General features: G+C 43.4%; 1 protein-coding gene across 1 annotated transcript; it reads right to left on the reverse strand.

Moving 5' to 3' along the window:
* Nucleotides 1–277: 277 nt before the first annotated feature.
* Nucleotides 278–1,338, reverse strand: LOC103641113 (germin-like protein 12-2). The gene is made up of 2 exons (NM_001159120.2): nt 1,153–1,338; nt 278–981 (listed from the first exon to the last, which is right to left on the reverse strand). Exons 1-2 carry the CDS (start codon nt 1,268–1,270, stop codon nt 419–421), a joined length of 681 nt encoding a protein of 226 aa, NP_001152592.2. The 5' UTR covers nt 1,271–1,338; the 3' UTR covers nt 278–418.
* Nucleotides 1,339–12,503: the final 11,165 nt, after the last annotated feature.

Consider the following 12,503-nt stretch of genomic DNA (forward strand, 5'->3'; position numbering starts at 1 on the left):
AGCTGAGTTTATCTTTTTGTCATAGTATAATTCAAGATTTGACCCTCTAGGTCACATTCACATGCTTGGTGTGACATCAAACTAATTATTTGAATGGTGGTTGATGAGTTGGATGGTCTATGGACACAGATGTCTATGCGAAATTTCATGTCATCCTACTTTAACTCTAGTTAAATGGATCAAGATATGTTTTAATCATGATGTGTTCATGTGATATTAGTTGAAATCCATTACATATCAATGAAGATAATCAATCAATATAAGATTTCACGTTTATAACTGTGGTCATTTGACATTTTAACAGAATATATGTATGGCAAAAGGTATATAGTAGTTTGATACATCAAACAAATGAATGAAAACAATGTTGTTACTTATTACATCGGTGTGTAAAAACAAGGGCAATAGCCTCCTTCACTTAGTTATGGTTGTCCTCCCAAAACTGAGCTTGGAGCCAATCCACAACCTTCTTGTCCACCTGAAATGCCTTGGCAAGAACGTTGTCCGCGATTGGTGGTTTCGAACCAAATACTGCGTTAGAAATGGTAATGGCACCAGGGTTTTGGCTGTTGAGTGCGGCAATGGCAACTGCTGGCTTGTCATGACTTGGATTGAACTGAAAGTGGATTAGACCTTGTGGGAACACGAAAACATCTCCCTTGTTGAGTAGCTTGCTAATGAATTTGTTGTCTGGGTTAGATGTGACAAAACCAACATAGAGTGATCCTTCAAGAACAGTTAAGATCTCAGTGGCACGAGGATGCGTATGTGGTGGGTTCTGTCCTTGAGGGGCATAGTCAATCCTAGCCATGGAGATGCCCAAGGTGTTTAGGCCGGCCAGCTTCATCACATTGATCAATGTGACATTTGACTTGACCTTGCTCATCGTCGTATCCCTTGGCTTGTCGAGGTCGGCTGCTAGGAAGAAGTCGTCGACCTTGACATCCTTAACATCCTTGCAGGGAAACCCATTCACACGTACTGCAGCACCAATGAAGTGGCATACATGTGTTAGAAAGCTAATCAAACTGGTTTTATGTGCTTTCAGTACCGTACCAGTAATAATCTTTTGCAATTGTTAGTTTGCCTTTGATGTGATGATACAGAATGAGTGATACATGTGATTAGACTGATGAACACATTAGTACATACCAGGCGATTCTTTGTCTGCAACGCAGAAGTCCTGGAGAGGACTAGGATCCGTAGCCCAGGCGCAAGAAGCGATCACGATGAGAAGAACGCTGAGAAGATAAAAGCTGGAGGATGCCATTTCTATCTACCCTGAACGTAGTAGAGAGGATGCTTGTATTGTGTATGAATCAACTATGGCGAGCTGGTGCGTTGTCCATGCAGCGATACATGCGTATATATAGAGCAGTTGAGGTTCTGATGTGGTCAATGAGCCGGGCCGGCCTGCTCTACAGAAATTGTGTTTTGATTTGGTCCACACGGATTTGATTAGATCAATATCTACTACCATGGTCCCAGGTAGATGTATGGTTTCTGCACGTCATGCATGATTCTTGCTGACTGGTTCTGTCATTGGTGAACAAAAGCTAGCTTGTTGCCTACGTTATTGAATAATATACCTAGCTGGTTGCCTTCGTTATTCAATATTTAATTAACCTTGCTATTTGTCGCACCCGAATTTAAGCGATAAAGCCGGATCCGTCTCATGTGCGCCAAGGAAGAACAACACATATAATAACAGTTCGAGTGTATAGAAATAAATGCCATAATATTATAAAAGTAATTATTACATAGTGGAAGTCTTACAAAAATAAATGATAAATATAAAACGAACTAAGAGTCCATCCATGAAGCCATAAAGCTGACTGGGAGACGTCAGCTATATCAAGTCGTACTCCTTGTTGTACGACTCCTCCTAGACCACCTGTTCTTCTCCTGTATGAGGTTATATATCGCAAGTGTGAGCTCACAAAATATCATAGCTCAACAGGTTGTGGGGAATAATGTGCATGAACTCATCAAATATGATAGTTCATGTGAAATGTAAGGCTGACCAATAAATAAGGGGTAAAGCTAAGCAATGCTTTTAGTAAGTTGGACAAATTTTATTAGCAGTTATTAAATGTAAGTGAATGTCAAACCATAATAATAATAGAATAAAATTTATAATAAATACCATGCAATGCAAATGACAAATTAAATTTATTTTCATAGTTTAATCATGCGAGAGTCCTGAACTGCTCATAACCGCGAGCACGACTAGTATACCAGTTTTACACTCTACAGAAGTTGTACCCGGTACCCACAAGTCATGTTACACATCTGCCATGGGGTTGTATGGGCCCCATACACCTCTACCAAGGAAGCAAGGTAGGGTAACACTACGAGGTCTTTACAAAGTTCCACTACAGTTTCTAGGAAGAACAACGCAGGAATCCCCGTCTGACCGTCATCACAGCAAAATCAACCCAGAAACCTCCCTACACGCCTACTCCCCTACTGCCCTTGCCCCTATCGGGTAAGGGGTAGTCCTCCACTAGCTTTCCTAGTTAGTCAGCTAAGGACGTCACATTCCACCCTTGTGGTGGCACATGTTTCTCAAGTTAAGCTCCATGTTCTAATTAAAAATAATGATCTTGACATGAACAAAAAGTAAAACAATAGTATAATTGGAACATAAACAAAATGTAATATTAATCCCAAAACCATATAGAGCAATAGCAAGAACTATCCAAATAGTTCAGGGGTAAACAAGGTAACAAGATAAACAGACTAGAGTGACCTGTTGGGTCCCATCAAAATTAAGCTTATGCATGAATAAGTGATAATAAAGAACATTATTGGGTAATAAAAGTGGTCAAGGGCACAACTTGCCTTCAATGAGCTCCTGCTCAGCAACTTCTACCTGCGGAACACCGGGATCCTCGGCCACTGGCTCTTCTACTCGCCACAATACAAACAAGCATGGTACAAGGGAGAAATTAACATCACACCAAACATGTATACAAAATATATATTAATAATCTATGCATTAAGACGAGATCATAGGAAAAAGAATCACTAAATTCGGAGTTACATATTTTAAGTTATTAATTTCCTAAAGTTTTATGTGTTTGGTACAAGATAAATTAAGAGATCAATTTTAATACAGTTTTCATGTTAAAACAGAGACATTATGTGATGAACAATATTATTACAAAATTACAGGAACTGGAATTGGCTAAAAAGAAGTTAAAATGAATTTTATATAAATTTTACAAGTTTCTAGAATTATTTTTGTATTAAAGATCAATTTCTATAACTAATTCTCTAATTTCTCTGGTTTCTGGACTGGGTGCATAAATAAACCAAAAGTCAGGGGCCACTGTGCAAGTACTCCTAGACCCAGAATGACCCTGTTGTGGACTGCGGGTTATTTTCTTAAAATCTGAAGGTTTCTTATGCAAAGTGACGCGCGCGAAGGGTATCGTCTAATGTCATTCGTAGGATCTAGATCCTACGGCTCGGATTAAGTCCCCCGGCGCTCAAAGCCGTATCACTCGGAGCCGTTGGATCCCCGATCCGTGGTAGTGCACTCTCCATGCGCCTGACCTGATCCGTCCGTTAGATTAACGATCAACGACCCAAATTATATTCGTCGATATCGAACCACATTCACCAGATCCCGATCGGACGGCCTAGACTTCTCCAAGCGATAAACACTCCTCCACACCTAATCTAAACCGACCGATACCAGATCCATGGTCCGAACACCTTCGCCGGCGAGCGCCATGGTCCCCCCCAGCCAACTTCTCCCAACAAAGGACAACGCTCGCGCGATAGTGATGGCGAGCGCAATCACCGGCGAGGCGATTCCTCAACACAGGTGCACTAAACATCAATTCGAATGGTTCTACTTGTTGCGGTAATGAGCGCGAACATGGGGAAGGGATCCTGTTGGGGGCCTTCGTCTTCCGAAGGACCTCAAAAACATGATTTAACAATGTTTCCCGAGTGTAATATATGAACAGGTGCCTTCGGACTCGGATCAGAACCACACAGTGTGAAAAGCACGAACAATACGAAGGTTGACGCAGCGCCGAAGCTACGCGCAAGGGAGCTTCGGCATAACGGCAAAAAAGGGGAACCGACTTAAAAGGGAAAAGGCTATTTAGACCTCGATGGACTACCTTAATGTCATTAGCAAATGTGAAGGGCATGGATGTAATTTTACACGGGCTGTGTCCCGTGCCTATAAATAGATGAACAGTACCCCCATACTGTTCACGCTAACTTGTACTCATTTTTGCGTTACGCTTGTACTTTCATTTTCTGTCAAGCCGAAAGGTACAAATGTAATTCAATATTGTCATTATTCATTTGTTCATTTATGATTATATAATAAGAAATGTGTATGATGATGTTATATGTTTGTTCACATTATCCCTTATGTTTTACATGTTTCATCCGCCCTTGATATACATATATATATATATATATATATATATATATATATATATATATATATATATATATATATATATATATATATATATATATATATATATATATATATATATATATATATGTTGAGATGATGAAGGTATGTCCTTCATGACCTTCGTCCGAAGATCAGTATATCCTTAGGGAAATAATGTTCCGAAGGACGAAGGGCATTAACAAATAACCTGTTTTTGTGTTGCCTTGTTCTCAATTTATAGCATTTGAGAACAAGTCCCCAACATTGGCGCCCACCTCCGGTGAACCCTTTTTCGACCACCTTCGGCAAGCACGGACCTTCGTCATGCCGCCGAAGAAAGCTTCAGCGCCAGGGGCTGCCGCACTTCAGCCACTGGACCCAAATCAGGAGACCCTCTCTCTTCGAGAGGCCCGAAGCCAAAAAAGAAAGGCCACCAGTCCAACACTCCAGGAGGAGTTGGACCAGGAGATCAGAAACATGGAGATAATCCATCAGCAGGTACAACTGAAGAAGGGGAAGATGGCCCGACTAGCTGATCTTCAAAGGCAGATCGATGAAGCTACTGAAGAAGTACACCATCTTGCTCAAGACGAACAAGAACGAAGGCCCCAACATAGGGAGCTTCACCAAGAAGGCTTATTCAACGAGGATGGATGGTATGATGATTTTAATCATGATACCTTTACCTTTGACGATGCTTCTCCCTTGGCAGCAGAACTGCAGGCTATCCCATGGCCTCCATCATACAAGCCACCTCAGCTCCCCATGTATGATGGGCATTCAGATCCGAAGCAGTTCTTGATGAGTTATGAAGCGATTATATCTTCATACGGAGGCAATGCAGCTGTCATGGCCAAATCCTTCGTCATGGTAGTTAAGAATGTGGCACAAACATGGTATTCTTCTCTTCGGCCAGGGACTATTACTTCATGGCAGAAGCTTAAGGATATGCTAGTGACAAGTTTCCAAGGCTTCCAGACGAAGCCAGTCATAGCTCAGGCACTGTTTCAATGCACGCAAGATCATGAGGAGTATCTCCAGGCGTATGTCCGAAGGTTCTTGCGTCTGAGAGCACAAGCGCCTACAGTGCCCAATGAAATTGTCATTGAGGCCATGATTAAGGGGCTTCGTCCAGGACCCACTACCCAGTATTTTGCTAGAAAGCCTCCACAAACTCTGGAGAAGTTGCTTCAAAAGATGGATGAATACATCCGGGCTGACAATGACTTTCGCCAAAGAAGGGAGGAAGCCTACAGGTTCTCTGAGATGACCAGGGGCTTCGGAGGAAGAATCCACCCGAGGCATGTCAGGTCAATTCACTCCACTCAGAGTGATGACAGAGGAAGTTAGCTGCAGAAGCCACAATATACTTCACAATCTTTGGGGCAGCAGCAAGGCTCTTTCCGGCCGCCAGCTCTAAGAGGCAGAGGCGCCAGGGGCTTCGGAGGAAGATATGGGGATCAGCCCAGGAAGATCTACTGCCTATTTTGTGGTGAAGACAAGGGCCATACTACAAGAATGTGCCGAATCACCATCCAAAAGCAGAAGGAAATCGCAGAAGCCGAAGCTAGGCAAAGTCAACCGAAGCAGGTCCTGCACACTGCTTCGTGTCATTCACCCTACATACCAGAATATGTGGGTAATCATCATGCAACTTTGGTTGCTTTGGCTAGTCATCCACAGGCTTCTTGGCCACAGCTTCCACCTCCACCACTACTACAACCTGCTTATTCACGAGGTCAGCAACCAGAAGGGAGCCAGCAGACCCATCAGCAGCGAGATTTCAGGGAGGAATCCGAAGCCCGCACAGTCAACAGTACTGTGCCAGAATCAAAACACATCTATTAAGAGATATCCTACCTCTGAAGCATTTTTATATTCATTGTCATTTTCTTTTTAATAAAGAACAATCGATGTAAACTTAGTTTCCTTGCCATTTTTGATTTCTTGTAATAGCTTCGTTCTTGTCATAGTGAAATATATCTTCTCCACAGACTCACGAAGCTCAAAATTGCTGAATACTGAAGCTCAAAAGTCGTTCCTAAGGGAATGTAGAGTTAAAAATCGCATTGCAAGTCTCACCGAAACTACAAAAAGTCATTCCTAAGGAGCGCAGTGTAAGTTGCCGAAGCTACAAAAAGTCGTTTCTAAGGGAGCGCAGTGTAAGTTTTCTACTCAAAAGTCGTTCCAAAGGGAATGCAGAGCCAAATACCGCCGAAATATAAGGCGAAGCGCGAAAAGTCAACGCGAATACCGTCGAAATATAAGGTGAAACGCGAGTAGTCAACGCGAATACCGTTGAAATAGAAGGCGAAGAAGTTCAAAAGACGTTCCTAAGGGGATGCAGAACTTACACCGAAAAATAAGTGGTGAAGCCGAAAAATAAACGGCAAAGAGATTTTTGATGGTTCCCAAGGGGACGCAGATATTGTGTTTCAGCGTGGGTATGTGTCTTCGGCATTAGCATCATTCTTTGCAACATATCATCGCATCATATCGCATAGCATCACATCATACATCATATCACATCAATGACATCAATTGGAAACGAGGCCGATCTTCGGAGAATGCTTTACAAAAAATGGAAAGATGCCAAGGCACAAAGTAAGCTGAGAATTACAGCTTCATCAGTTCTGATGTGGAAAGAGGAATTTATTGTTTACGAAGTATTGATGATTTTATAAAATGTGGATGATTCTTACGAGGCATAAAAACTCTTCTTTACGAAGCATGAAAAGAAGGGAAGGTGTTTTTTCGCCGAAGGCTCAAAAACGGTATGTACATAAAGTTTCATGCATCGCAAAGAACTGAATTACGAACAATTCATATATTACATTCAAATCTATAAGCACCAAATATTACAAACATAGTTCAGCAAATGTTACATTAATATTCTAGAAATGTTTTTACAATAGCTACTCTTCTTCCTTCAGAACTTTTTCTGCAGCTTCGGTTAGCAGTTTGGTAACAACTTCGTCTACAATAGCTTCGGCCATATTAATAATTTCTATTGCTTTCTTTGTCTCTGGGTCGGCTAGTGGGTCAAATGGCTCTGGGGGAGGAGATAGTTCAGCTGCGGTAGAAGGCATAAATTAGTTCGAAGTCACAAAAATAAACAACTAAGCTAAAAGCCATTAAGTAATATCTATCCGTCTTTCGAGTTTCGCAGCTTTTTCAGCTTCTTTTGTTGCTTCTCGAGCGTCATGAATATCTTTTTCGCTCTTCTTCATTATTTCATGAGCCATCCCTCGGCCGCCATTTTCCCAGATACCAGTAAAAAAATTTCCGCCTATTAAACTCGCTTCGGCCGAGGGGTCCTTCGTATCGTCAACAGAGAAGGCAGCTTCGGCCTGGGCGAATGTTTTAACATGTTCGCAACCTGCCTTCTCCAAAACGGCTACAACTCCCCTAGCACTAGAGAATGCACAGACGTCCCCGCGGTCACTCAAAATCTCCTCAAAAGCTTCGGCTTCACTACTGATCCACTCGATGATGCCCTCAGGGTCGCCCCGTATGAAGTTGTCTTCGTTTGAGTACGCGCCCACATTGGCGAAGCTAGCCTTTATCTTTTCCACACACTCCACAGATTTTTCAAAGCATCTTTCTTTGGATGCGCGAAGCTCTGCAACTGTTTTTTCAAAATAATTTTTCCAGTATTCGCTGGCATCTCGATCAGCTTCGGCAACAACGCATTTTAATTCGGCCTCGGCTAACTGTTTTCGAAGGTCTTCAATTTCACTTTTCTAGGCCTTAGCTTGAACTTTGGAACTAGCTTCGTCTTCTTTTATCTTGTTTACCAATGAAATTAATATTTTATCCTTTTCAAGGCCTTCGTTCCTTAGTTCAATCACCTCTGAACGAAGGTTGTTCAGAGCCATTGTGCACCCTTCATCTTCGATATTTTTCTGTGCCCTGAGGGCATTGCTAAGGATCAAGCCCTGCAGAAGGAGTATAGTATTAAGTATAAACAAGTGAAATAATTCGTTTTTAAATACAAAAATTGATTTTTGCACCTTTATACTATTATATGCCAAACTGTCGGCCAATTCATCCTTCGACAGTACTGAGAGGCCATCTTCTAACGTTGGGAACCCGAAGTTTCTACCCATCTCCCGGCAAACAGATATCTCTTGGCTATCCGGGAGACAGTACAAAAAATCTTCTTCTCCGCTGCCGTTAAACACTAATGCCCCCTTCAGATATTTCAACTTCTGGGCATAGTGTTGAGCTTCTCGTTCTTCTTCTTTAGAGAGTCTTTTTCCCGAAGCATGATGGATGATATATTCAATACTTTCTTTTAAAGCTTCGGGAGCAGGAGCGGCAACTTTTTCAGGCAAAGTCTGTTCTATAGCCTCTTCCTCTGCTGCCTTCTCTTCAATTTCCGAGGGTTTTTTCTCAGCAGGCTCTGAAGGCCCAGCTTTGGCACTAGCCTGGCTCACAGCAGTTTCAACTTCGGCCGGTTTTGTTTCAGCTTCGATTTGTATTTTCGAAGCCTCGACAATTTTCCCTAAAGGAGTAGAGCTTGAAGCCTTCACTGATTCTAGCACATCTAGTACATTTGCTATTCTTCTTCTTTTGGGAGTTGCCGCAAGACCTTTTTGTATCTTCGGCACTGTTACTTCCGCCGAAGGGCTTAAAATTACTATCATTTTTTCAGTTTTTGGCTCTTCGGCCTTATCTTTACCAGTCTTTTCCTCAGCTTGCTCGGCTGAGGGTGCCTTCGGCATGGTAGCCAATTCTTCAGTTTTCTGCGTAGGAGGAATGGGCTCCTTTGATTCAGTAGCTGAAGAAATCTTCTCGCCAAGCTCAGGTACCACGGCCGGTTCAATATAACGCAGCCGGTGGGTAAGGATCTTTAACTTTTTACTCTTCGGCGTAGGCTCGTTTGGAGCAGCCGAAGCAGCAACCTTTCCAGAAGTTGCACCCTTTCTTTTCTGCCCCCGTGGCGGGTAGCGATAGTCAGGGTACACAAATCAAATAGTATCAAAAACCCTGTTTAACCTTTTCTTTTTTCGGCTCCCGAAGGCCGCAGAGAGTGCATTATCTTCGGACTTGGAATATGCTCCAAGTAACTCATCGCTAGTATTTTCAATACACTTCAGCCAGTCATCATCTTGTTCGACAAACTTGTCCCCAAACCTGAAGGTGTATTTCAATCGAACCAGGCCGCCTTTGCTAGGGTTAGTGATGGTTTCTTTCGGCATTTCCCAGCTGTCTATAAGGGGCCATATCCTGTAGGCTATATGTTCTTGAAGTAAGTCTCTTGTCCCAATAAAAGAGCAAACTGTGCTGAAGGCCCTTCGGCTGCCTCATCACATTCTACCTTCGGCTTTTGGAGGCCGAAGCGGGACCTGATGGGGCGCATGATGATCTCTTTAATGTCTTCTCTCGCCTTCAAATCATTTTTCACATAAAACCACTCTTCCATCCAGGCCCCGGGCCATCTCTTCCGAAACGTTGGCACTGGGTAGCTTGCGCCAGAGCGAGCAACGAAGCTATAGCAACCGAAATTGTTATGATATTGTTCTTTACCCTAGGCCTTCGTCTCATACGAAAGTTCATGCATACCGCAAAAACATCTTGCACTTGGCTCTAGACCTTGACTTCTCACAGCCCAGACGAAGATCCCCATTCTAATAACTGCTTCGGGGGTGATCTGGTGAAGGAAAATCTGGTATGTCTTTAAAACTTCAACCACAAATCTGCTCAACGGGAACCGAAGTCCAGCTTTGAAGAAGCTTCGGAAGATCACAACTTCGTTTTCTTCGGGAGCAGGAACGGCCCTGTCTACGTCAGCCCTCACAATAGACATATCTCGAAAATACCTTCCTCTCATATTATAAAGATGACTCTGTTTGATAGTTGATTTCCCGAAGACTGCATGACTTGGTCGCCAGGGCCGATCATCAGAGTCTTCGCCTCCGCTCTCCACATCATAGCTGTCGCTATCATCAATATCTTCAGACAAGCCTTCCAGTATCTCTTTAGTAATCTTCTCTGTATTTGCTTTTGCTATTGACTCAACAAATCCAGCAGTCTTCTCCTCAAGGAGCTTCTCCTCTTTGGTTAGCTTCGTCTCAGCAACTGTCTTCTTGTCTTGAGACATCTTCTCTTCGGAAATGACGAAAACGTGTCCTTCAAACCGAAGCTCAAAAGCTTGAGAGCTATCAAGCGCTAGTAAGCACAAGTTATAAAATTGAGAAAATAAGGCAAACGGCACAAGCAGTGTATCAAGTGCAGTCGGTGTGAGTTCCTATTTATATGCCCAGTGCGCTCCAAGTTGGAGGGCCCCGTCTGTCATTGACTATTGCTATTCTAGCAAAGGGAAGGTGTTTTTTCGGACCTTCGGCTTAGGGACTTCGTCCATGTCGCAATCTGAATTCGTCATTCTAACAAATTAATATTGCGAGGGGCTACCGTTGGGGGCCTTCGTCTTCCGAAGGTCCTCAAAAACATGATTTAACAATGTTTCCCGAGTGTAATATATGAACAGGTGCCTTCGGACTCAGATCAGAACCACACAGTGTGAAAAGCACGAACAATACGAAGGTTGACGCAGCGCCGAAGCTACTGAAATGGAAATGTGCCCTTGGGCCATTTCTAAGTATTTTGGTGATTAAGTGTCCAACACAAATGATTATGTGTTAATCTATGCCAAATGGTGGACAAAGTGCAAATCAATACAAAGGTATGATTCTGGACTTAGTACATTGGTTTTTGTGTACTAACATATTTGTCTAAGTACTAGAATCAGAGAAAAGACAAATGGAAAAGACTTGGCTCGAGCAGCCAAGACTCTGCTAAGTCTGGGTGCACCGGACAGTGTCCGGTGCGCTAGGCTGACTCTGGTGAAAATGCTGCTCTCGGGATTTTGACGGCGGCGTATGGCTATAAATCACCGGACTGTCCGGTGAGCCAACGGTCGGCCATGCAATCCGCGCGTGACGCGTGGCCGAGCCAACGGTCTGATGGGGGCACCGGACTGTCCGGTGCGCCAACGGCTCCAAATCGTCAATGGTCGGCTGCGCCAGAATAGGAAAGAAATCTGCACCGGACAGTGTCTGCACCAGTCGACAGAAGGCAAGAATTGCCTTCCTGGATTGCTCTCAATGGCTCCTAGCTGCCTTGGGGCTATAAAAGGGACCCCTAGGCGCGTGAAGGAGTACACAAAGCATTCTTTGATCATCTCTTAGCACCAAGACATCTCTCTAGCGCATTTGATTCGTTGTGATAGCAATTTGAGCTGCTCTTGAGTTGAGAACTCCGTGTGTGATCTTAGAGCTCAAGTTGTGACTTGTGTGCGTGTTTGTGCTCGTGCTTTGAGGCTTGTGTGTGTTGCTCTTCCCACTCTTACATTTGTGCTTCTTTGTGATCATCTCGTTGTAAGGGCGAGAGGCTCCAAGTTGTGGAGATTCCTCGCAAACGGGAAAGAGTAAAGGAAAAAGAACACCGTGGTATTCAAGTTGATCATTGGATCACTTGAAAGGAGTTGAGTGCAACTCTCGTCCATTGGGACGCCACAACGTGGACTAGGCAAGTGTTGTACTTGGCCGAACCATGGGATAAATCTCTGTGTCTCTTGTGCTTGTTCTCACTGTGTCAATTGTGGTTCACAAGAGCTCTCCTTAGCCACTTGATTTCATTGTGCTAACACTTAATCAAGTTTGTGGCTTTAAGTTTCAAGTTTTTTACAGGATCACCTATTCACCCCCCCTCTAGGTGCTCTCAATTGGTATCGGAGCCGTTCTCTTCACGAAAGGGACTAATCGCCCGAAGAGATGGATCCTAAGGGAAAGGGGATGGTGGTCAACGATAAGGAGAAGGAGTCCATCTTCAACGAGCCGAGGGACGACAAAGCCACTGACTCCGGCTCGAGTCAAAAGAAGAAGGACGAGAAGAAGAAGAGGCGGATCAAGAAGATAGTCTACTACGACAGCGACGAGTCTTCCTCTTCCCAAAAGGACGACGAATACGAGGAGAAAAAGAAAACGGTTAACTCAAACTTCTCTTTCGATTATTCTCGTATTCCGCAAAGTTCCAATGCTCATTTGCTTTCCATTCCACTTGGTAAACC

This window comes from Zea mays, chromosome 10, assembly GCF_902167145.1.
Source record: "Zea mays cultivar B73 chromosome 10, Zm-B73-REFERENCE-NAM-5.0, whole genome shotgun sequence".
In the NCBI taxonomy this organism is placed as follows: Eukaryota; Viridiplantae; Streptophyta; class Magnoliopsida; order Poales; family Poaceae; genus Zea; species Zea mays.